Raw genomic sequence first — 21,263 nt, 5'->3', positions numbered from 1 at the left:
ACAAAGTCAAGTGGATTCTACTTGCTTAATGTTATCTGGTCCTAGCTTTAAAAGCCTCACCATAGCTGTTCCAAACATCCCTCTTGTTATTCTGGCCAAATAGCTTAATCTTTTTCTCATTGAGTCATAAAATGTTTCCCACAGAAATAAATTTGCATGTCTCTGTGGGCTACAAAGTTTAGTTGTCTATTTTATTGTACGTAGGAGCTTCTTTCTACCAAGAGTTGTGTGTAAATATCCTGCCAGGATTATTCCGGAAGCATGTTGGTAAAAGCATGTCATTTCCGTTGACTAGCAAAAGGTTTATTCAAATATTAATCAAAGGTGTGTTTGAGTCTTTGTTACTTCTAAGCTGTTAAACTTGAGCATTCAATTGTCATTTTCATAATTCTTAGAAGTTGTATCTTGTATAATTATTCCATCTGAGAAAATAAAAGTTTAAATTTATCACTAAAAGCTCAAATGATATATTAGTCATGCTGATGATGAGTGTTTGTAAACTTTAGGGTGGATATGTTTTTAAGCTGATATGGTAAACAGATAAGGCTATAGATACTAAACCAATTTAGATTGTGTGTTCATAGAAAGCACAAGATATGAATGCTTTCTTGCAGTTAATTGGTCAGTTTCTAATATTGGCAAAGTATAATACAATCACTGAAAAACAAGAATTTTAATCAAACACTGCAACTTTGGAGGAAAAAAAATTGGACACAGAAAGAACTGCACACTGTGTAGATGTATGGTTTGATGATAAATTATTAGGGTTGATATCAAATTTAGTATTACTACACATAAAGAACACTCATAGTCTTATATTTTTGTTTGGTTATTAAATACTCCACTCTAGCATTTTTTGAGTAGCTCATGCAGTATCATATCCAAGGTTTGAATTTTCACCAAGATCTTGTTTTAATGACAGAGCTCTGTTTGAAGTTCTCTCCTGCACATTTAAAAGGTGGGTATTATGTAAAAAAGTCAAAAAAAAATGACTTTTTTGGGCTTTACATCAGGTTATAATGCTGTTTCCTCATTAAAAACATACCTGGAGTGTTGCTTTGATTCTTTCATGCGTGTTTGAGAAATCCTTGAATCGCCTGCGGCAGCCATTCAGGATTGCCTAAGCACTTTCTCATGCAAAGCACCACCTATTTCCAGCCGAGTTTCCGGCTCACAGAGCACCCCACCCCCACACATTTCCCACTCAGCTCCTCCAGACTAGTGGCAGCAGCAATTAGCAGTGGAACTGCATGTCTTCATAGTTAGTACAAACTATTGTTCAGTCCAACGCTCTAAGAACGGTTGCAAATGGCATCATAGAAGATCATTGTTGTGAGGATGTGCAGAAGGCACAGTGTTGGACCAAATAGGCGTTATCAAAGAGATAGATGGCAATTTCCAAGCGTCAAATTTCAAGTGAAATTTCTTTTAAGCCATGTTTAATATACACAACATTTCTATAACAACTGATGGTAACATAGTTACTTGATTTTGCTCTAAAATGGCACTATGTGCCTGAAAAATATTTGATGCTCACTGTTCAAGATATTCTCAGTACTTACTCTCTACTTCTGTTCTTCATTTTTTAAAAATGATCCACAATCACGGTCGTGCAAGTTCTTATATTCTTGCCTCCCTTTTTTTTTCTTTTTTTTTTATCACAAATTAAACATATTATAAAACATCTGGACTTTCCAACTTTCCTATTTCTCTTGTATTGCTGTCTGTGGTCAGGTGGTGTATGTTTTAAATTTAAATTAATTCTCTTTTAGGTCCAGAAGCTGCAATGTATGTGTCCAGTAGAAGTGCGTGGTGTGTTCACTTTAGACGTGCGGCGCAGAGATGCAGTTATTGCGCTTGCTGTGTTTCTGGTGGAGTCTGGCCTTCAGGTAGGTGTTGGTCAGAGTTGCCTTAACAGAGTAGTTTCATTTTGTGTTCAGGTCTTGTATTTAAACCAGTAGGTCCATAAGCAGGATGTTTCACTCCTTTCAGACATGAAGAGATATTCATTTTATCATGAAAACATTTAAAGTACAAAAAATATTGGTACTTTTTAACATGGTGAACTCCAAATAGCACAAATGGTAATCTAATACAAAAAAGTAATGCTTTATATTTTACGTTGTTTTCATTTTTTGTTTTTAACAAAATGCATTCACTTTAACGTTTAACTACTATCAGTCAACTTCTGGCTTCTACTCTCTCACAAGACTCTACATTATGCATATCACTTTTATAAGCTTATTCTCATGATCTCTTTAAGAAGGTGATTAGACATTCAGCTGACCCTGTAAGCCTTGTAACAAAATTTTAATAAATTCTTCCTCAATAGCCTCTAAACTCATCAAACTGAGACACTCTTCCTTACCCTGGGAGTGTATAGAAGTGATAGCTTAACTTTCACCTTAATGTTGGTTAAATACTGATATAGATCCCAGATCGGATGTCAGATTTTAAGTCTGCCTCATAAATATGAGCTGTCAGAACTTTCTTGGTAAACTAAGGTACTCCCTTGTGCGTTTGTTTGTGATGTGTAATGATTTGCTTTTCTCCCTCAGCACAAAGACATGGTTGTTCCCTACTTGCTGAGCCTATTGAAAGGCCTTCCACGGGTCCAGTGGATCGAAGAAGGGTTAGGAAAGAAAGAAAAAGGTATGTGAAATCCTCTTACCTTTGATTTACAGTAACCTCTTTTTACATGCTGTAGCAGTGCACCAAGAGAACGTTTTTGTTTTACAAGTAAAACTCTGTTTAGAAGGCAGTGATCCAGGCAGTGATCTTAATGTGTCTGATTACAGCTGGTCAAAGTTAAAGTCCACCCACTACTGGCTCTCTCTGGCTCAGTTTGTACCTATGCATCATCATTTTGCTGCAGCCCACTTCCATTTTAAACCTGTAAATAAACTATTTTGTACTCTTTAGCTCTTTCAGTCAGTTTATTATTGTTGGCAGGTGAGTATTTCAGTGAGTTATGGCCGTAAATGCTGAGAAAACATTTCAGAAAGAGCTTAGCTTAGACAGTCGACACTTGTGTTATTATGACAAATGACAGACTTCCGATCAAATCAAAATAACTCAGTGACTTTGTATTAGTAGATAATATGATCTACAGTGGACTATGAGTAAATTATTAACTACGTGGGTTTCCAGTGAGGCACAAAATGGATTCATAGCAGGTATGAATTGAGTTTTATTTCATCTGAAAAGCAAAAGTGATCAGAACTATAGGAGGGAAAATCACCTTCCAGTTAGATTTCTGAGTTTAGAATGGCGGAAGGACAAAAAATAGAGCAGAGTTTGGGAGTAGGTGGGAATAGCACTCCATTAAAACCAGTGGTGCTGTGGTCATTTATTGGTTTCTTTATACCATCATGTCATACTGTATGTAAGCTCAGATTAGATGACTTGAAGTTTCTCTACTAAGACATACAGTATGTTGCTGCTGTTATTTGTTTGTGAAGCATTACTTCTGCAAGTATAATATGTTATGTAATATATCTGGCTGCTAGTGTTCTGAGCAGCTAGAAACTGTCTCCTTTAAGGGACTTCTTAATAATTTTCTTCCTGTTTCTTAATGTTGTTGATTTTTATGTACAATGTATATTTATGACTTTTTTGTTTCCTCTTCTTGCTTTTCAGATTTTCTCCCAGTTGCAGAAAACTTCAGTTTTTGTCTAGTAACAATTTTATCAGATGTGGCTCAGAGAGAACCCCAGTCCCGACTTGATGTCAGTTCAAAATGAAGTGGTTGTGTATGATTTTTGACTCCAGGTTAAAATTTTTGCAAGTGCTAACATATTATTTGTTACCTTCTCTTCAGATCTTAAGCACAATACTGGAAGTCATGGGGGTATTTCAGGATATAATCCAAAACCCTGATAATCATGACAAAGGTACATACACAAGTTCCAAAAACAACAATTTGTTAGATAATGTTTCTGAAAAAAAAAAGCTTTAGGGCGCCTTTGTTTTCTGCAGTTTTCCTGTGCAGGTACATTATCCCCAGTCTGCTCGGCATGACTCGAGCCTTCGGCCGCTACAGCCACTCAGAAGAAGCCCTGCTGTCCAAGTTGTTCCGCAAAGATTTGCCTCAGATCCGCTGCCCCACGGAGGAAAATGAAAGCATCCGACGCAGATCCTTCAACGACTTTCGTTCTATTATGCCGTCTGCACTGCTGTCAGTGGTTCAGGGCAACAATGTGTGCAGACGCTCAGCGTGCAGCTTGGATTCCTCTGTACAGGTTGGTGTGCGTTGTGATAGAAAGTTGGTGATATTCACAAAAAAACGTTGTTTTCAAAAAGTTTAACGTGTTTGCACAGCTTTAGCATTCTTGTATCCTGTGTGACTAGATTACTGTTAAAGGTTGAATTGGTTAATTCATAAATGACTTAATTTTTTCTGATTTATGAAGTGTCTTTTAATTTGCTTTGTGATAGACTCTCACAGACCCAGCAGGCCAGTCACCTTGCTCTACCACGACTCGTAGCCTACATAACTGTGAAGGTAAAAGTTAAGAATCTCAATTCGTCTTGAATACTTTCCTTCTGCAAAATTATTAATATCTTTTGAACTAGAGCTGAGCAATACGGCTGAAAAATGTATCGCAATATGAGCGTTTCATATCAGTCTATAATTTTTGATTAGTTTTTTGTGTTAAATACCTGAAATACTGCTGACCTGACATGACCTTTCCTGTTTCACTCTATTCTGTTGTTTTCTAATTTTAACCAGTTATGACACAGAGTGGAGAAATCTGGCCATGAGAGGCTAAAGCCTTTCCTCTGCCTACATCCCCCAGAATGCTGTGTGGTTCTGAATTGGAGTTCAATGAATTTATTGAACGTTCATTCGGATGTATTTCCCATTGATATTGATCACGTGTCTATTGCGAGATATCTATCCGTCTGTCTGTCTAAACATACAGTATATAGATCTATATAGATCTATATATCTATATACAGTATATAGTTCTATATAGATCTATATATCTATATCTATATAGTTATATATATACTGCTCAAAAAAATAAAGGGAACACTTTAAGTGTTAAACACCTGTTTAAGTGTTCCCTTTATTTTTTGAGCAGTGTATATAACTATATATAGATATATACTGCATATATCTATATATAGTTATATATATAGATATATAGATGTATAGTTATTATGCCCAACCCTACGTTTAATTTGTCTTTAGGTTCAACTGTATTTTATTACACATTTATATGACAGACTCACACAAAGTATTGTTTAATTGGGATGTGGAAGAAATATGTTTTTTTCCCCAAATAAAAATATGAAAAGCGGCATTAGTTTGTGTAAAGTCCACCTGAGTCAATGTTTTGTAGAATTACATTTCATTGTAACTTCAGCTGCAAGGGATATGTGTGTGCCAGCTTTTCATGTATAGAGACTGACATTTCCTTAGCTGTTATTGTGACATAGCCCAACATCAGGCATCTTTGAAAATGAGCATCTAAACCATCCATTGTTTCAGTAGCTGTGTCTTTGGGGCCATTGTTGTGTTGGAGCTCAACCTGTCAGCTCAGTCAGTTTAGGGTTGTCTGTTTATGTTGCAGTTGTGCTCTAGTTTTTCCACTTTCAGATGAATGATTGAACAGTGCTGTGAGATCTACAAAGTTTAATAACCTAACACCCTTTAAACTTGTCCATAACTACATCCCTGACTTGAATGCTGGGTTTCTTGATCTTCTTGGTTATATATCTTTCTCTAACAAACCTCAGAGGCCTTCAAAGAGCAGTTGGATTTATCCTGAGTCAGTCGTATATCAAACTAGACTTTTGGAAGTATTTGATTGCGCTGATTTTTTTTTCTCAAGAAAATCAGAGAAATGGGGGCTGTGTATATATACATTTGACATATTTAGATTTTTGTTTGTTAAACAAAATGATAATTAAAGCCATCTTCTACTTCTTCAGACTGAAGTGAATTAGGATGAATCTGACTGAACTTAAAACCTATGCTCTGCTTTGTGTTGGTCTATCATATAAAATACAAATAAAATGCCCCGTTTGATTTTATTCTGTTATAACATTTGAAAAGGTTTAAGGGGTATAAATACTTTTGCAATGCACTTTGTTTATGAGCTGTGGGGTTTATGTAAATATTTATAATGTTTACTCAGAGAAAACTGTGGTTTGACATAACTGCCTTTAATAAATACATTTAAATTTGTAATTGCTGTTTCTTATTTTATATTATTTATTTAATGCTTACCTTATTGTTTCCACTAATCTTTTTATGTTTTCGATTTTTTTTTTTCCACAGTTGCTGTCCCAGACAACAGCTCAGTAGAGCCTGACTACTATTTCACTACAGTCAGCTCCAGTTTCTCAATGTCTCCTCTTTTCATGGCTGCCTGCGAAAATGAGGTGGAGGTTCCTCTTCATCTGCTCCAACAGCTCCTCAGAATGGTGCAGTGGCTTTTTTATTTTTATTTTTTACATTTGCTTCTGCTGATTTCCATTCTGCAAATCTGAGCAAATCTTGTTGATTTACAGGTGAAAAATTTTGCTTCCGACTCTTTATTGAAGACTCTGGACACCCTTCTGACCGAAGTTACAGAGGTGATTAGATAAAAGCAATTTGTTTCTCTTAATATTAGCAGAGTGCAAATATAAATGTCACTTTCTATCAGTGGAATAATTTGTTTATTGCTTTCTTCCTTTTTTATTCTTAAAGTCTAATGCTGGAATCAACCTCTATTACAAAACCTTCAGTGACCCCCTGTATGTGTGTGTGTTCAAAATGCTGCGAGACACTCTGTACAACTTGAAAGGTAACACATTCTTTTTATGTACTAAAGCTATTTAGTGGTACATTTACTACTGTATCAAGCTGCCATATTGTATTTCCAGCATTGGAGTATGCATTTGTGCGGGAAGTACACGACTTTGTCCTGGAGCAGTTTAGCAGCAGCCAGTCAGAGCTGCAGCGGGTACTTCACAATACGGCAGGGTTGCCGGGGGAACAGAGCCTGCTCAAGCTTCGATGCCAAGCCAATGCTGCCTGTGTGGATCTCATGGTGTGGGCCATCAAAGATGAGCAAGGTAATCCGTCGGAGCAGAACTCCACTATCAGAGAGGAGGTGGATAGTTTTATTTCTTCTAGATGTGTCACTTTGGCTGTTTTTTCTCTTTCCAGGAGCTGAGAATTTGTGCAACAAACTGTCAGAAAAGCTGCAGTCAAAAACTTCTAGCAAAATTGTTATTGCTCACATGCCCCTGCTCATTTGTTGCTTGCAGGTTTGTATATAGACAAAATACATACAGACTAAGAGGAATATGGCACACAAAGTACTGGTCATTGGATGAGAGCTCATCATTTACATTGCTTTGGTTTCTCTTGTCTGCTCTGCCAGGGTCTTGGACGTCTTTGTGAAAGGTTTCCGGTTGTTGCCCACTCTGCATCGAATTCTCTGAAGGATTTTCTGGTCGTTCCTTCCCCCGTTCTTACTAAGCTCTACAAATATCACAGCCAACACAGCACAGGTACACGCCGTACACACAGACTGTTTCAGATGCACCCAGCAGCTTCTTAATGACCTCAGACTTTTGAGGATTAATGTTTGGTTAACTAAGATTGAAATGTACAGAACCCTTAATAATTATTGGCAGCTCTGGTGTAAGATGCCTTCATATAAATGTAGCGTTAAGCTGTATATACAAAAATGTTACTCTAAAAGTTTTTGAAAAATTCAATTCTTAGTTAATGTGCATTTATTCATTTGGGTAAAAAATACTACAGAAAATAAAACACCTAATTGTAATGACTTGTTATGTGTTGATTTGGCCCTATGGTTAGGATCAATATCCTGCAAAAAGAATCAAAATACAACACATTTTAAGTTTTCTGTCACTGTACACCAGTTTTGTTGTTTAAAATGTCCTGGTATTTCAAAGACTTCATAATGTTATGTCTTTTTAACAGGATTCCTAATATCTTTAGGGAGAAACAGACCCTCCTCTGTACTGTTATTCTTTACAACCTTATTTTGTGTTTTACTCAGAGCCCACCTGGAGTGTTGCTCCTGAAAAGTCAAAAATCTTAATATCATTTGACCATAGTCCTAATTAAAACCGATTAGTGTTAAGCTAACATTATGTTTGCAATTGTAATGGAAGGACAGAACAGGATATTTTCTGGCATGCCTCCCAGACACATTTTTGGTTTGTAGATTGTCATATAGTTTTGGTGGAAACTAGGTGAACTCCAAGATATCACCTTTTTGTTGCAAGTCTCAGACAGGTTGTTTTGGATTTTATTTAACCTCTCTCCATCCTTCGCACTGTTTGTGGCAGAAAAACAAACTTGGGTCCTCGTCCAGTCTTGCTCGTCTAGTTCCAGTCATTTTAAACTTTTAATTATTACTCTGACTTCGCTGCGGGCAAGTAACTATTTAGTTACTGCCATTTCCTGACTTAATAAGATTAAAACCTACCCGGCTTCCCTGAATGCGATTGTTTTTCTAGTGTTTTCTCTTCTGAAGAGTGGCTAGGTGAAATGTGCCTTGGTGTTGCATCATGTCTATACCTCAGGAAAACAGGAAGTAATCGATTACTAATTTACAGTTCCTAGGCTCACTGATCAATTGTGAAGAGTAATTTATAGATAAAAAAATTCCTTCCATAAGATTTATTTAGTGAGATTTTTTGTGATGCCAATGTGTTTGGTGAAAATTTAAAAGTTGGATCCTACAGTTTTTGTGTCAGATTATGCTACTACAATACAGCAAAATTATATATTTATTTATGGGATTTAGGTCAGGAGAGTCATGTATAATGTTTCTGTGCTTAGCATAAAACAACACACTAAAAGCTTTAGAGGTCCAGTTTATAAGATACAAAAGTAATCTTGGCTGAAAGCGAAGAAGACAAATTAGTTTGACTAATTACACATTGACATACAGACAGCTTCAGTTAGTTTTAATGTTCATCCACCATTCATCTGAACAGTTACAGATTCAGCGCATTTCAGGTTACAGATTTTTTTTGCCTGTACTGTCTGCACAGCTTGGTTTCTAATAGTTTACCTCTTACATTTAACACCCGTTGTTTTCTTTAGGCACAGGAGATATTAAGATAAATGTGACGAATGAGTATTGTCAGTCAACCGTCAACATATTCACAAATAAAAGAGACCAGCCCTCCATGTACGAGCAGCTCAGAGACATTTCCATCGACAACATCTGCAGGTAAAATGAAAACACACCAGGCACACCTGAGAGTTGAACTTCTGAGTTTTTTTGTAAATGTTCACTCTGTTTGTTTTTCTCCCTCAGATGTCTCCAAGCCGGTTTGACATTGGACAACGTGATCGTAGAGGCCTTTTTAGCAAGTCTCTCCAACCGTCTGTACATTTCACAGGAGAAGGAGAAGTGAGCTGCATTTCTAGCAGGAAGTTTAGGAAATCTGGTTTAGTCACCCAGAATACATTCAAATGAAGACTCAGAGGAATAGTTTTAAAAATATAACTTTTGCCTCTCTCAGGGACGCTCATCTAATTCCAGAGCATACCATTAAAGCGCTGGGCCATATTGCAGTCGCTCTCAGAGACACTCCTAAAGTCATGGAGCACATCTTACAAATCCTTCAGCAAAAGTTCTGCCAGCCTCCGTCCCAGCTGGATGTGCTCATCATAGACCAACTGGGCTGCATGGTCATCACAGGGAATGTGAGTCCAAAGTGGTCGCACAACTCTGCACCAGATTTAATCTATTTAGGATTAGAGGGAATATAAAAGTTCAGACTGATTAATGTAAAAGTGCATAGAGCTTAAATGTGTGTGTTTGGTGGCAGAGGAGGAAGATTATATATTGTCACAAGACGGACTTGAGTATTGCTATTCCTGTGCATCTGGTGGGTGTTATCTAATCACTCACCCTCTGTGTTGAATATGTGACACATCAGTTGGTTTTTAATAGGGTATCTTGTGACAACCAGCCAGTGTTGATTGTAATGAACTACATTTAGGGGTTTAAAACAGATGCGCAGTTCACTGATTAGCATGTTATCTCTCGTCTTCTTTTCTTCTAGCTGTACATCTACCAGGAGGTGTGGAATCTGTTTCAGCAGATCAGCGTGAAAGCCAGTTCTGTGGTTTACTCAGCCACCAAAGACTACAGAGATCATGGTTACAGGTCAGGATACATCATAGAAATATATTTTTATGATGATTCTAATATTTTAATATCAGATTTTATTTGCCAATGTGTTGAATACTAAAAATTCCCCAGTCACCTATAACAGACCCATCTCAGTGTAAAGTACTCCAAATGAAATTTCCACAAAAAATGTCAAGGATTATATTTCAAGGCTTTACAATCATCCATAGGTTTTAGTCTCTCACAGGAGAACTGTTTGTCCTTCTTTTTATATGAAATACTTTAATTTTCCACCACCTACTTGTCCTCTGAATGCAAAGGTCTTTCAGTTTAGGTATTGTGTAAGAAAACCTAAAAAAAAAGAAAACCAGATTAAATTGTATTGTGATTTTAATGAGGGAAAAGCTTTTTTTTTTCTTTTAAAATCTCAAGTTGGAGGTTTATCATTTGCCCTTAAACTTCTTCTTTGGTCTCTCAAGAAACTTGAAACAATAACTTCATTATGTTTTTAACTAAGAGGCAGTTTGTAGTTTTAGCCCTAAATAATTTATGTTTATGTAGACTTTAGCACTTTCTCAGGGATTTTTTCATCTATTCAACCTTTTCCCCTTAAAGGCATTGCTCTCTGGCTGTGATCAATGCTTTAGCAAACATCGCAGCCAACCTGCAGGTGGAGCAACTGGTGGATGAGCTGCTGGTGAACCTTTTAGAGCTTTTTGTCCAACTGGGACTGGAAGGAAAAAGAGCAAGTGAAAGGGCCTCTGACAAGGGAACAGCACTGAAGGTGTGTTCACCATTGCCTCAGCATCCAAACACAAAAGGAAAATACACATTGCTTTTTTATGTTAATATTTTTTTTCTCTCCATAGGCATCCAGTAGTGCTGGAAACCTTGGAGTTCTTATTCCAGTCATAGCTGTGGTAAGTAAGTGCTTAGAGACGGTTGGTATTCAAATTGTTTCCCAAAGTAAAAGTATTTGACTTTTACTTAAAGAATAAGAAAAATAGCAAAAATCAAAAACAATAAATAACAAAATCAATCTCATGACTGCAGCCGTTTTAAATTCAAGGTGTCAAAAATCAGTTAACATCAAAAGTTTAGAAAGGAATCAATGTTAAGATTTATGACTAAATAGGTATTATTTTCAAGCTTTATGAATTTCTAAATGGGAAAAATAAAAATAAAATCATATAGGAGATCATTTCTTGAGGCAAACATATTTTGAACAGAGCAGCCTCTGCCCAGGTAATAAAAACATTGATATTTTGGGGATTATGAACACAAATTGCATGTGTAAGAAGTTGTTGTGACTGGAGCTCTGTAAGGACATTGTGGTTGTAAAATTCAATCTGATGCGTACTTCGTGTTTTAGTATTAAAAACTGACCTACTAAATATGTTTATATAAAATAGTACTTTGTCATTATGTTTACCTCAGGAGTTTTAGGTTAGTTGAAAGTAAGTTATTAAACCAAATTTAGACACTTTTCTTCATTTAAGAAGAATTTGAACAAAAACAGATTTTATTCACTTTTCTGATTTGGTGTTATGTATTTTATTATCTCACCATCTGTGGTGTTTTTACATTTTGTTTGAAATCACCACAGTACAGCATTAGAGTATCTACAGTGATATAATAATGTCTGCACACTTCTCCACCCACCTTGTAAATTATAAAACATTAACAGACAGATAACAAGCGTACAGTGAGCCAATTACACAGACTTCGTACTTTGATCAATTTGAAGAAGTTTAAGTGTTCATTCTGAGTCTAAATTGTTTTTAAAAAAGAAAAGAGACTCCTGAGAAGTTGTTTCAAATTGTTTAGATGATCAGTTCTGTGAGGGGTTTACCACCCGGCCAATGAACACGAGGCAGTCTGTGCGGTGCTCGTAGATCAGGAACAGGAACGGATGATCCACTGTGAAGCGAATCTGAGAGGAGAGCGGCATGAACCCCACTTGAGTCAGGGCAGCAGCTTCTGTTCCCTCCTCGTTCACAGTGATGGTTCCCTGGTGTTTCAGCTGCAATAACACCATTAAATATTTCAGAATATAAAAAGATGGTGAAAACCGTGATGTTGGCATTTCTCTGTTTTACTCACCCAGTTCAAGGCAACTTTTTCTGAAGTCATTCCACTGAAATCTCCACTCTCCTTGAAAATGTCAGTGAGTCCCATCTCCTTCAGATTTTCCATCAGGTCATAGTTTTGCTCCAGTTTGAAGCGAGGTAACGAGACCTCACGAGTCCTAGCAGAGACAAAGTATGCTGTCGTCGCAATTAAGCACAACTAAATCTGCACTATTTCCACTGAAAGGTTTATTACTCAGCAAGAGTAAATATTGTGTTACCTTGCTGATATTTACCCTGTTGCTGAAGTTATAAAGTTTTACTAGTCTAATAATTCATATTCCTGTTTTTTGCATGTCTTTGCTGCACATGCTGATTACAGCTTATTTATTGCGACAGGACATTTCTATTGAACGTTCATACTGTTAAAGAAGTTTTTGCAGGTGCTAAATTTAAATGTTCTGTTGCATTTCCAGTAAGTCCCTATTGCAGTGATTACTCAGCATCACAACTATTTCTTTCTGTCCATTTGTGTAACAGCAAATGCAGTGATGGACTGCTTTGTAAACGGCAAATACGGTCATTTTAAATATTTGCTTGTGACCGACCTGTTTGTCATGTTCTTGAGCCACTTGTTGACAACAGTTGGTGAAATCTGCTGCTCCAGCGTCCTCATGCCAGTGATCTTTCTTGGCAAAGCAATGAGCATGCTGATGTTTCCTGTGTATGGAAGCTGAAGATAAGAAGGTTTATATGCTGGTTAGCTTATTATGGATTATTTTGTGTGCTTGTCTGACATTATTGTTGAATATAAAGATTAGAGCTGCACAAAATATTCAGTCTCCATTGTCATTGTAATAACTATTCAGGGCAATCAGTCATCATGAAGGCATCAGTCTACAAACTATACCTACAGTACCCTTTAACAGGTGAGAAAAACCAACATTGCAGCTTTTTTAGTCTCCCTACATTGTCCTGTAACCCATTTAATTTAAGAACAACAAAGCAGTTACTGTTGAACCCTCCTTGATTCAGAACCTGCCTTTGACAGGTTGGTTTACTCTGATTCAGTCATTTTAAAATTCCTGATGAAAAGCCATTTGTTTTCACCCGCTTTTGATTCTTGCTGAAAGACAATTTTACTATGAAGTTATTTATTGATTTTACTTGATTGGATACTTATTGATATAGGAGTCCCTATGCAGTCCTAAAAATTCTGAAATTTGCTTTTAATGTTTCTTAGGTCTGGATGAGTTTGGAAAAAACTTTGCTTCTCCAGACTTTTTTTCCTTGTTGAATTTCTTCCATTTTTGTCTAAGGACAAAAATCTAATAATGCTTGAGAGGTGGAGTTGTTGCTTCATCTTTGATTTGCCACATCACACCTCAATTTTAGCATTTCACTTATCAAGATTTTGTTTTTTGACTCACTGAATGAAAACATATATAATATTGCAATTGCAAAGAATTTCCTGAATGCAATAGTTGGTAGGCTATAACTGTTCAGACATCCTGCATTCATACTCAGTGACTTGATTCATGAGCTCAGTCAGATGAACTCCCACTGTCCTTTACACCAACACATGATCTAGATTTTGGTCAAAAGGCTAAAGCTCATGGAAAATGGTGGGATCATCATAACATGAACCCATGATAATGGAGAGGAAAGAGAGTGGTGAGAAAAACATGGATAAATCGTTGTCCTTGGAATACTCAACTAATTACCTCAATTCTCCTGATATTGTTCAGCTCTAATCTGTATAAAGCCACCCACCTGCAGGATGTCACACTCCAGCTCATGGTCGGCAGCAGCCAGGTAGTTCCCCTTGTTCATCATCATCGGCACGCGTACATTTGTTTTGTCATTAACTCTAAAGTTTCGGTAGTAAGTCATTTCTTTCGGGAATTTCTGCTCCCATGTCCCTGTTTGTACAAGGACCAAAGACTGTCATTAACATTTATGCTTTGACATTACTTCATTGCAAAATTGTATTTCTCTCACCTTTGAAGTACAGGTAGTTAAGTAGCATCAGCACCATATTTGGATCCATACTCTTCAGCGGCTCTTTGATCAGCCCTTTGGTTAGTTTTTCAATGCGGCGGTTGGCCTTGTTCAGGAATGCTGGCTCTCTGAAGTCTACTGACTGTGGCTCAGCAAAATAATAGGCCTTCGTTTCGGTGCGGAAGGTTTCTTTTACTGACACGTTTTTTTTAAGGTAGACGTCATTGACAGACCGGAGCGTGTAGCCAAAGTTCCTCCTGAAAAGCCTGTGCGTCAACTTCCTGAACAGCTTATGGACTGTTGTGTTGTCGTAGTGATGACTAGCATTGACAAACTCTGCGAATCCCAAGGCTTTGTAGATCTGATGGTGAGTTTCAGATCCAGCACCTAGAGACATCATCCCCATGGCGATGGAGATCCCAGCAGGTGCCAGCAGGATGTTGTCAGTCTGGTTGACGTCGTTACGGATACTTCTGTAGAGATTAAAGCCAAAGCGAGCGTTCACCATGTTGAGGCGCTGAAGGCGAGAATGACCATGGAAGAGCCGTAGGAGTCTGGCTCGGCGAATCTTCGGGTCGGACGACTCGGCAAAGACATCAATGTCTGGAGCCGGTGTGGCTATCTCGTCAATCTCATCCCCCTCACTGAAAATTATTAAATTCATAATGCATGTTTCAAAATAAATTTAACTGGAATTTATGTCCTAAAATATACTACTTTGAGATTGTGTATACCCCATTATTAAAGTTATTTTCAATAAGTTATCCACACAAACAAATCCCCTGAAACTTACATGTAATCATCACTTCCTGCGGCCAGGATCTTATCAAAGTCAATATAATCTTCATCCTCAAAGCCGTCAAAAACGAGGTCATTGGTGACAGTGTTTTCTTTGTGGAAGTCCAAAGGAATGGCCTCGACATCCACTGGACTACCTGGCTGTAAGCCTCTAGGGTTTGGATTTGGGTCATTGAAGTGGGAACTGAGCTCTTTAATGCCGGCCAGAGACGGACTGGCCAGCATACACACCACAGAAATGACGGTGAAGACCCACATCCTGAAGGCAGAGCGAATAAAACGTTTAGAGCAAAATGTTTCAATGATTTGACAAATAGATTCTACTAAACAAGATAAAAAACCAAGGATTTCTGTGTAAATTAGCAGTCTGTAAAGTATCTTACCTTTACTGTGACTGGTGGGAAGTTCTGTGCTGATTTTGTTTGTAGGACGAAGAATTCAAAACTGAACTTTGATGTGTGCTTCTCTTGAACAAATAGACCAGATCAAACAGTCCAAAAAGTCCGCTGACTGACTAAAACCTTTAACTCTTCACAGTTCATCTCCTTTGTTAAAAAAATGTTTATTCTGATTAATTATTAATTAATTAATTTCCTCTCTGCTAACATGTCCTTTTAAAACTTTTTGTCTAATTTATAGGTCTTTCTTTGACTTGTTTCTTGCATATAACAACTAATTTAGCTGTTTGCATTGGGAATAGTTAAACGTATTCCTCTGGAGTAGTAATTATCCTACATTTGTCATCATTTTTTTATTATTTTTTTCAAACTTACAGTTGACCAGGCGACTTTCACCGATAAAGGAGGCCAAGCCTCGTCTCCAGAAGCTTTTCAGGGACTTCTGGTTGTACTCTGTGGTCATGGGTTTTGCTGCGGAAGGATCAGGTGAGCAGGAGATTGACTCCTATTGCATTCATCATCTTTGCAAAACTTCAGCACTTCTGAAGGACCTAAAATAAAAAGAGTTGGCACTTCCAATTTCATATTTTGGCTTGCTTTATTGGCCATAAGTTACCAAATTCATATGAAGAGTTAATCACAAGTATTCTAGTGTCAGATGTGAAGCCATCTCTCTGACAGCTGAAGATCGGCCCCAGCTGAATCATTAACAAGTCAAGGATCCTAAACAGAGCGGCTTATTTAGAAAAATATGGTCAAAAAAGACCAAAATCGACATATTACAAAGACCCACTCAAATTGTAAGCCTCAGTTTGATTGAAAATATGTGTTTGGATCTTTAATAAACCTGTGCAGAAAAAAACTAAGCAATCTGTGAAAGAATTGTGAGCCAAAAGTCTTCCATGATGACACGACAGACTGAAGTCATACAGGAGATGGGACTTGAATTTACTGTAGCTAAAGGTGGTTGTCAAAACTACTTTGTCATGGATACATGCTTAGTCAATATAGGTCTATTTCATTAGTTTATTGATGTACATATTTGATGTGCTGTGTTTTCAGGGCTTTGGCCAGAGGAATGGTACGAAGGCGTGTGTGAAATCGCCACAAAATCTCCTCTCCTTACCTTCCCAAGTGGAGAGCCTCTTCGTTCTGAGCTGCAGTACAACTCAGCTCTGAAAAATGACACAGTGACGCCGGTACACTCTTAAATAGCTACATGCTCTAAATTTGATTAAATTGCAGCAGCAGGTTGTTAGATTGTGAATCTCTGTCTTCTAGGCCGAGTTGAGTGAACTGCGATCCACAGTTGTCAATCTGCTCGACCCTTCTCCTGAAGGCGCTGTCCTCATCAACAAGCTTGACTTTGCCATGTCCACCTACCTGCTCTCTGTCTACCGATTAGAATACATGAGGTCAGCTCATCTGCCTTTATACTTGACCTGTCTCTTCCATGATATATTAAAATTGGTATGTGCAGTTCTTTGATAGTTTTCTCACACTTTTACTGTCAGGATGTCCCGAGCCAACGATGCTGACAGGTTCCAAGTGATGTTTCGGTACTTTGAGGACAAAGCCATCCAAAAAGATAAATCTGGTGAGGGCTTAAACCACTCTAGTTCACATATTATTTGTCGTTTATGATTAACATCCTATACTCAATGTTTTTCCTATAGGAATGCTGCAGTGCGTCATTTGTGTGGGTGATAAGGTATTTGATGTCTTCCTCCAGATGATGGCTGAAAAGGTAGATGAGTGTAATCTCTGAACAGGCAAAGACTTAATTCTTCAGTTTGGGATTATGAGCATTTTTGCATTTTTCTTGTTTTAGACAAAAACTAAAGAACATGAAGAGGAGCTGGAGCGACATGCTCAGTTCTTATTGGTCAACTTTAACCACACTCACAAGAGAATACGCAGGGTGGCAGACAAATACCTCTCTGGTCTGGCTGAAACGTGAGTCGACGAAGTTTATATATGCTCGGATTTTTAATAAATTGTCTCAGCTAATGTTTGTGTCCCTTTAAAGCTTCCCTCATCTTCTGTGGAGTGGTAGAGTCCTAAAGACCATGTTGGATATTTTGCAGACACTCTCTCTGTCTTTAAATGCTGTAAGTATGCACTAGAAGCTGATGGGGAAAAAAATCCCTCAATGTGATGATTGTTGAAAGCTGTTGTTCTCAGTTGGGCAGGTTTTACCAGCACTACTTAGCATAAAGTACGGACACAAAACAAGGACATTTTCCAAATTTATAAATGTATTGAATGGAAAAATTGTGCAGTTTGAACTTGAGGTGGTAGATAAGAATATCAAAGTATGCCAGCATTAAAAACTAAAAACAAACAAAAAAAAAACAACAACTTTGGAAATACACTAAAAGAACAGGCAGAAATTTGTTCACAGATTTTTTTTTTGTTATTAAATATATAACGGTCAATAAGCATTTTAATAACTTATGAAGGCACTAATCTTGAGGTTTAAGTAAAAACCAATAACAGTAATTTTTTACACACTCAGCGGGAGTTTTCTTGCAGTATTCATTGGATAAAAAAGAGCAACTATTAAAAAAAATATGCAAGTATCCTGCATATTTCTCTGGTAAAATGCAGGATTCTATCCTTTTGCTTTGCTTAATTATTATATAAACAAACGTAGCTGTTTCTGCTTTGTGGTATGAAAAGGTGAGCGCTAACTTGCATTAGAGGGCATTATTTTCACTTACTGTGTTATTTTTGCCTCCCGGCCCAACAGTTGTAATGGTTTAAATGTTTGAAGTTGTATAATAAATGATACATTTTCTTGTTCTTTATTTAGGACATTCACAAGGATCAACCTTACTATGACATCCCAGACACACCTCACAGGATTACTGTTCCGGACACATATGAAGCTCGAGAGGTGAGTCCGACTTGTGAAACCACATTTGGACACTAGAGGGCAGAGTAGTATTATTTTAGACATATGTATTAATTTTAGTGTGAATCCTCGGAGTATATTTTATAACGAAAAATAATGTGAACAGTTTGTGATAACTGGTACACGTATTGGTTTTTGATAATGTGCTGAAATAAGTTAAAGAGTGAAGCTAATTTCTGTACCCATTTAGTGAAAATATTTGCTCATGTTCTTGATTAATAAGTTTTACATTTGCATTTCATTGCAGAGCATTGTTAAGGACTTTGCAGCACGCTGTGGTGAGATCTTAAAAGAAGCAATGAAATGGGCCCCTTCAGTCACCAAGTCCCACCTACAGGTAGGTTTCTTGTTTTATGGTTGACTATCAGATTTAATAAAGTGAATGGAATTTTTTTTTTTTTGCCAGAATAATCAAGTCAAGGTTGACTTTACAAAATTATTTTATGAGGTTAATGTTTTCTGGTAATTTTCATGCAGGAGTACCTGAACAAACATCATATTTGGGTGTCAGGACTCAGTCAGCACACAGGCCTCGCCATGGCCACAGAAAGCATTCTGCACTTTGCAGGCTACAACAGGCAGAGCACTATACTGGGGGTGAGTCACAGATACACAATAATACATACTTCAAATCATCATAATTTTAAATATTAGATTTAAGCAAAAATAAAGACTATGAGGCTATAAAAATTGTAATGTACCCATTGAATGGCAAGCAATTACTAAACCCTTTTAGCCAGATGTAAGTAAATACAGTTTACATCTTGGGCATGAATTGCAATTTAATAATTTATTTGAATTTTTTTTTCTGGAGGGTAGTGATGATACAACACAGAACCTCAATGAAACAAAAAACAAAACAAAAAATGGGTTCACATTAATATTTCTGTGTTTCATGCTGTCAAAATTATACAGCATGAATGGAGATTAACGCCGGTATCTGCCGATGTTATTCATTTTTAACATATCTGTTTTGGTGCAATAAGTAAACCTGGGGAGATATTAATGGACAGTGTTGATTTTTATCTTTTTGTCTCTTGTGTGTGTTTTGGGTGGGGGTGGAGGAGTTGATCATGTGACATTTGTTTCAGCATGCAACAGTAATGCCTCGAAGGACTGAAGGGAGCAATGTCAGCTGTGTGGTCATGTATTTTCATAGTGTTGAAAGTGTACAGAATTATATAACACATATCTGTTACTGGTCATCATCAATATATATATTATCAGTACCTTTAATAAATATCGCAACCTTATATTGCTAAGTTATTGCCCTATTGGTTGGCTGCTTAATAAACTTTGGTATTAATTGCTTTCTTTTACAAGAGCACATGTGCCATTTACAGCAGCCCTTGGCTTTTTTCTTGCCACTGATAAAGTGTTTGTTTTGTGCAAACATGTTATATTCAGTTTGAAATCCATACAGTTGGCCTGTAAGCAACCAATATCTGGCTGTTTACGGCACTGTATGGTGTGTGTGCATTATCTGTGTGACGTTATTTTGCTTGCTGAGCATTTCTTATATGTTCCTGTGCTTGCATTCTGCTCAATTTGTCTTTTTATTTGCTTCATTTGTTGTATTTTGTCTTTATTTAACTGCACCAAACTGCCTTCCTGGTTGCTTGGCTGATTTACGGCTTACCTGGTTACTTACCCGCAATGGACGGTTGGGTTGAATGGCTGGTTACCCATTTGGCTAACTGGTTAAACTGATGCTGTCTTCCATTGTGCTGCCAACACTAGGCTGCTTTCCCCCAGGTTGGTCTCAACACTAAATACAGAGAGACAAGGTTTAAGCATTGTGCAATAATTTTATCTTAAACTGTTACTGCACAGATGCATGTTTTACTCTACAGGCTTTTCACTGTTTGGTCTTAAGCTTTACAAAGTGTGTTTTCTGTGTAGATCACTCAGCTGACAGAGAGACCAGAGTGTGTGAAGAAGGATTACTCCAATTTTATGGCATCACTCAACCTAAGAAACCGCTACACTGGAGAGGTAAAGATTAGCATTAAATTTGTTTCCTGCAGATTTTCTTCAGATTGCATGACTCCTTAATCTGTTTGTGTTTTTTTTTCTTTAGGTGGTTGGTATGATCCAGTTTTCAGAGAGATCTCACAGCAGCTCTGACCTTACCAAGCTGATGATCAGTCAGATGACCAGCACTCTAGAAAGAAAAGATCCTGAAGCCTTCACACAATGCATGTTCAAGATGGCCGCTCTGCTTATAAATACCAAAAGTGAGTACCAGCTCTCCGCCATTCCGTCTCATAAAATCAAAATATGAATTTGCAATATGATTTTGTGCTTTCAGTGAGTTAATCTAAGTTGTATTTCAGACTGTGATCCACAGCTGCTCCACCATCTGTGCTGGTCTCCGCTGAAGATGTTTTCAGAGCATGGGATGGAAACTGCTATTGCCTGCTGGGAATGGCTGCTTGCTGCACACAATGGGCTGGAAGTGCCAGTATGTATTCCCTACATATTTTGAAAATATGTCACCAATGCATTAAAAAACGCCTGTGCATCTTTGTGTTTAAATATCATAATTCTTTCCATTTTAGTTCATGCGTGAGATGGCCGGAGCATGGCAGATGAGCGTGGAGCTGAAGATGGGTTTGTTTTCAGAAACTCAAGCCGGGGCCGGACCCCTGGCTGTCTCGGAGGAAAGCCAGCCTGCACCCTGCGCTCCCGATGTCGTACCTCACTTCCTCTGGATAGAGGTCAGTCAGATGCAATTGTTCAGTTTTGATCTTTGCTTTTTCGATTTTTATGTTTTAGTTTCACTAGTGTTATGGTAATGTTAAAGTAATGTAAAACTGTAGAAGGCACAATTCAAATGTTCATCAGAAATCACATGCTTATATTTTGTTCAACTGCTACCTGACTGAGTGTTAGTTCATAGTTTTGGTTTTTACAGACCTTACACAATAGCCCTACCAAATCGTACAAAAAATCC

General features: G+C 37.5%; 2 protein-coding genes across 5 annotated transcripts in view; one reads left to right on the top strand and one right to left on the bottom strand.

Annotated features, from left to right (window-relative positions):
• pi4kab (phosphatidylinositol 4-kinase, catalytic, alpha b) overlaps positions 1-21,263 on the top strand; it is a 31,340-nt gene that overhangs the window by 964 nt on the left and 9,113 nt on the right. For 2 of the 3 annotated variants that reach the window (XM_028033668.1, XM_028033665.1), the window contains exons 2-34: positions 1,773-1,889; positions 2,559-2,652; positions 3,640-3,728; positions 3,821-3,893; positions 3,979-4,241; positions 4,438-4,504; positions 6,290-6,435; positions 6,523-6,588; positions 6,704-6,800; positions 6,880-7,071; positions 7,166-7,266; positions 7,383-7,512; positions 9,086-9,215; positions 9,303-9,398; positions 9,511-9,694; positions 10,057-10,160; positions 10,740-10,908; positions 10,994-11,044; positions 15,768-15,876; positions 16,453-16,589; positions 16,672-16,805; positions 16,905-16,987; positions 17,067-17,137; positions 17,222-17,346; positions 17,420-17,501; positions 18,206-18,289; positions 18,555-18,644; positions 18,785-18,904; positions 20,048-20,062; positions 20,210-20,302; positions 20,388-20,544; positions 20,644-20,771; positions 20,869-21,027. In XM_028033668.1, the coding sequence (XP_027889469.1) occupies positions 1,773-1,889; positions 2,559-2,652; positions 3,640-3,728; positions 3,821-3,893; positions 3,979-4,241; positions 4,438-4,504; positions 6,290-6,435; positions 6,523-6,588; positions 6,704-6,800; positions 6,880-7,071; positions 7,166-7,266; positions 7,383-7,512; positions 9,086-9,215; positions 9,303-9,398; positions 9,511-9,694; positions 10,057-10,160; positions 10,740-10,908; positions 10,994-11,044; positions 15,768-15,876; positions 16,453-16,589; positions 16,672-16,805; positions 16,905-16,987; positions 17,067-17,137; positions 17,222-17,346; positions 17,420-17,501; positions 18,206-18,289; positions 18,555-18,644; positions 18,785-18,904; positions 20,048-20,062; positions 20,210-20,302; positions 20,388-20,544; positions 20,644-20,771; positions 20,869-21,027 (3,756 nt within the window). The remainder of the gene's footprint in view (positions 1-1,772; positions 1,890-2,558; positions 2,653-3,639; positions 3,729-3,820; positions 3,894-3,978; positions 4,242-4,437; positions 4,505-6,289; positions 6,436-6,522; positions 6,589-6,703; positions 6,801-6,879; positions 7,072-7,165; positions 7,267-7,382; positions 7,513-9,085; positions 9,216-9,302; positions 9,399-9,510; positions 9,695-10,056; positions 10,161-10,739; positions 10,909-10,993; positions 11,045-15,767; positions 15,877-16,452; positions 16,590-16,671; positions 16,806-16,904; positions 16,988-17,066; positions 17,138-17,221; positions 17,347-17,419; positions 17,502-18,205; positions 18,290-18,554; positions 18,645-18,784; positions 18,905-20,047; positions 20,063-20,209; positions 20,303-20,387; positions 20,545-20,643; positions 20,772-20,868; positions 21,028-21,263) is intronic. The other variant, XM_028033667.1, reaches the window with a different exon arrangement.
• Positions 11,655-15,473, bottom strand: serpind1 (serpin peptidase inhibitor, clade D (heparin cofactor), member 1). 2 transcript variants are annotated; one of them, XM_028033670.1, is made up of 7 exons: positions 15,376-15,473; positions 14,988-15,251; positions 14,195-14,838; positions 13,967-14,115; positions 12,802-12,926; positions 12,228-12,372; positions 11,956-12,147 (listed from the first exon to the last, which is right to left on the bottom strand). In XM_028033670.1, exons 2-7 carry the CDS (start codon positions 15,248-15,250, stop codon positions 11,956-11,958), a joined length of 1,518 nt encoding a protein of 505 aa, XP_027889471.1. In that variant the 5' UTR covers position 15,251; positions 15,376-15,473. The 2 variants fall into 2 exon arrangements, with proteins under 2 accessions (XP_027889470.1, XP_027889471.1); XM_028033669.1 differs by lacking the exon at positions 15,376-15,473 and having other exon boundaries at positions 11,655-12,147; positions 14,988-15,250.

This window comes from Xiphophorus couchianus, chromosome 12 (assembly GCF_001444195.1).
Source record: "Xiphophorus couchianus chromosome 12, X_couchianus-1.0, whole genome shotgun sequence".
In the NCBI taxonomy this organism is placed as follows: Eukaryota; Metazoa; Chordata; class Actinopteri; order Cyprinodontiformes; family Poeciliidae; genus Xiphophorus; species Xiphophorus couchianus.
Note: the sequence above shows the minus strand (reverse complement) of the source record. Positions and strands in the feature narration are given on the sequence as shown.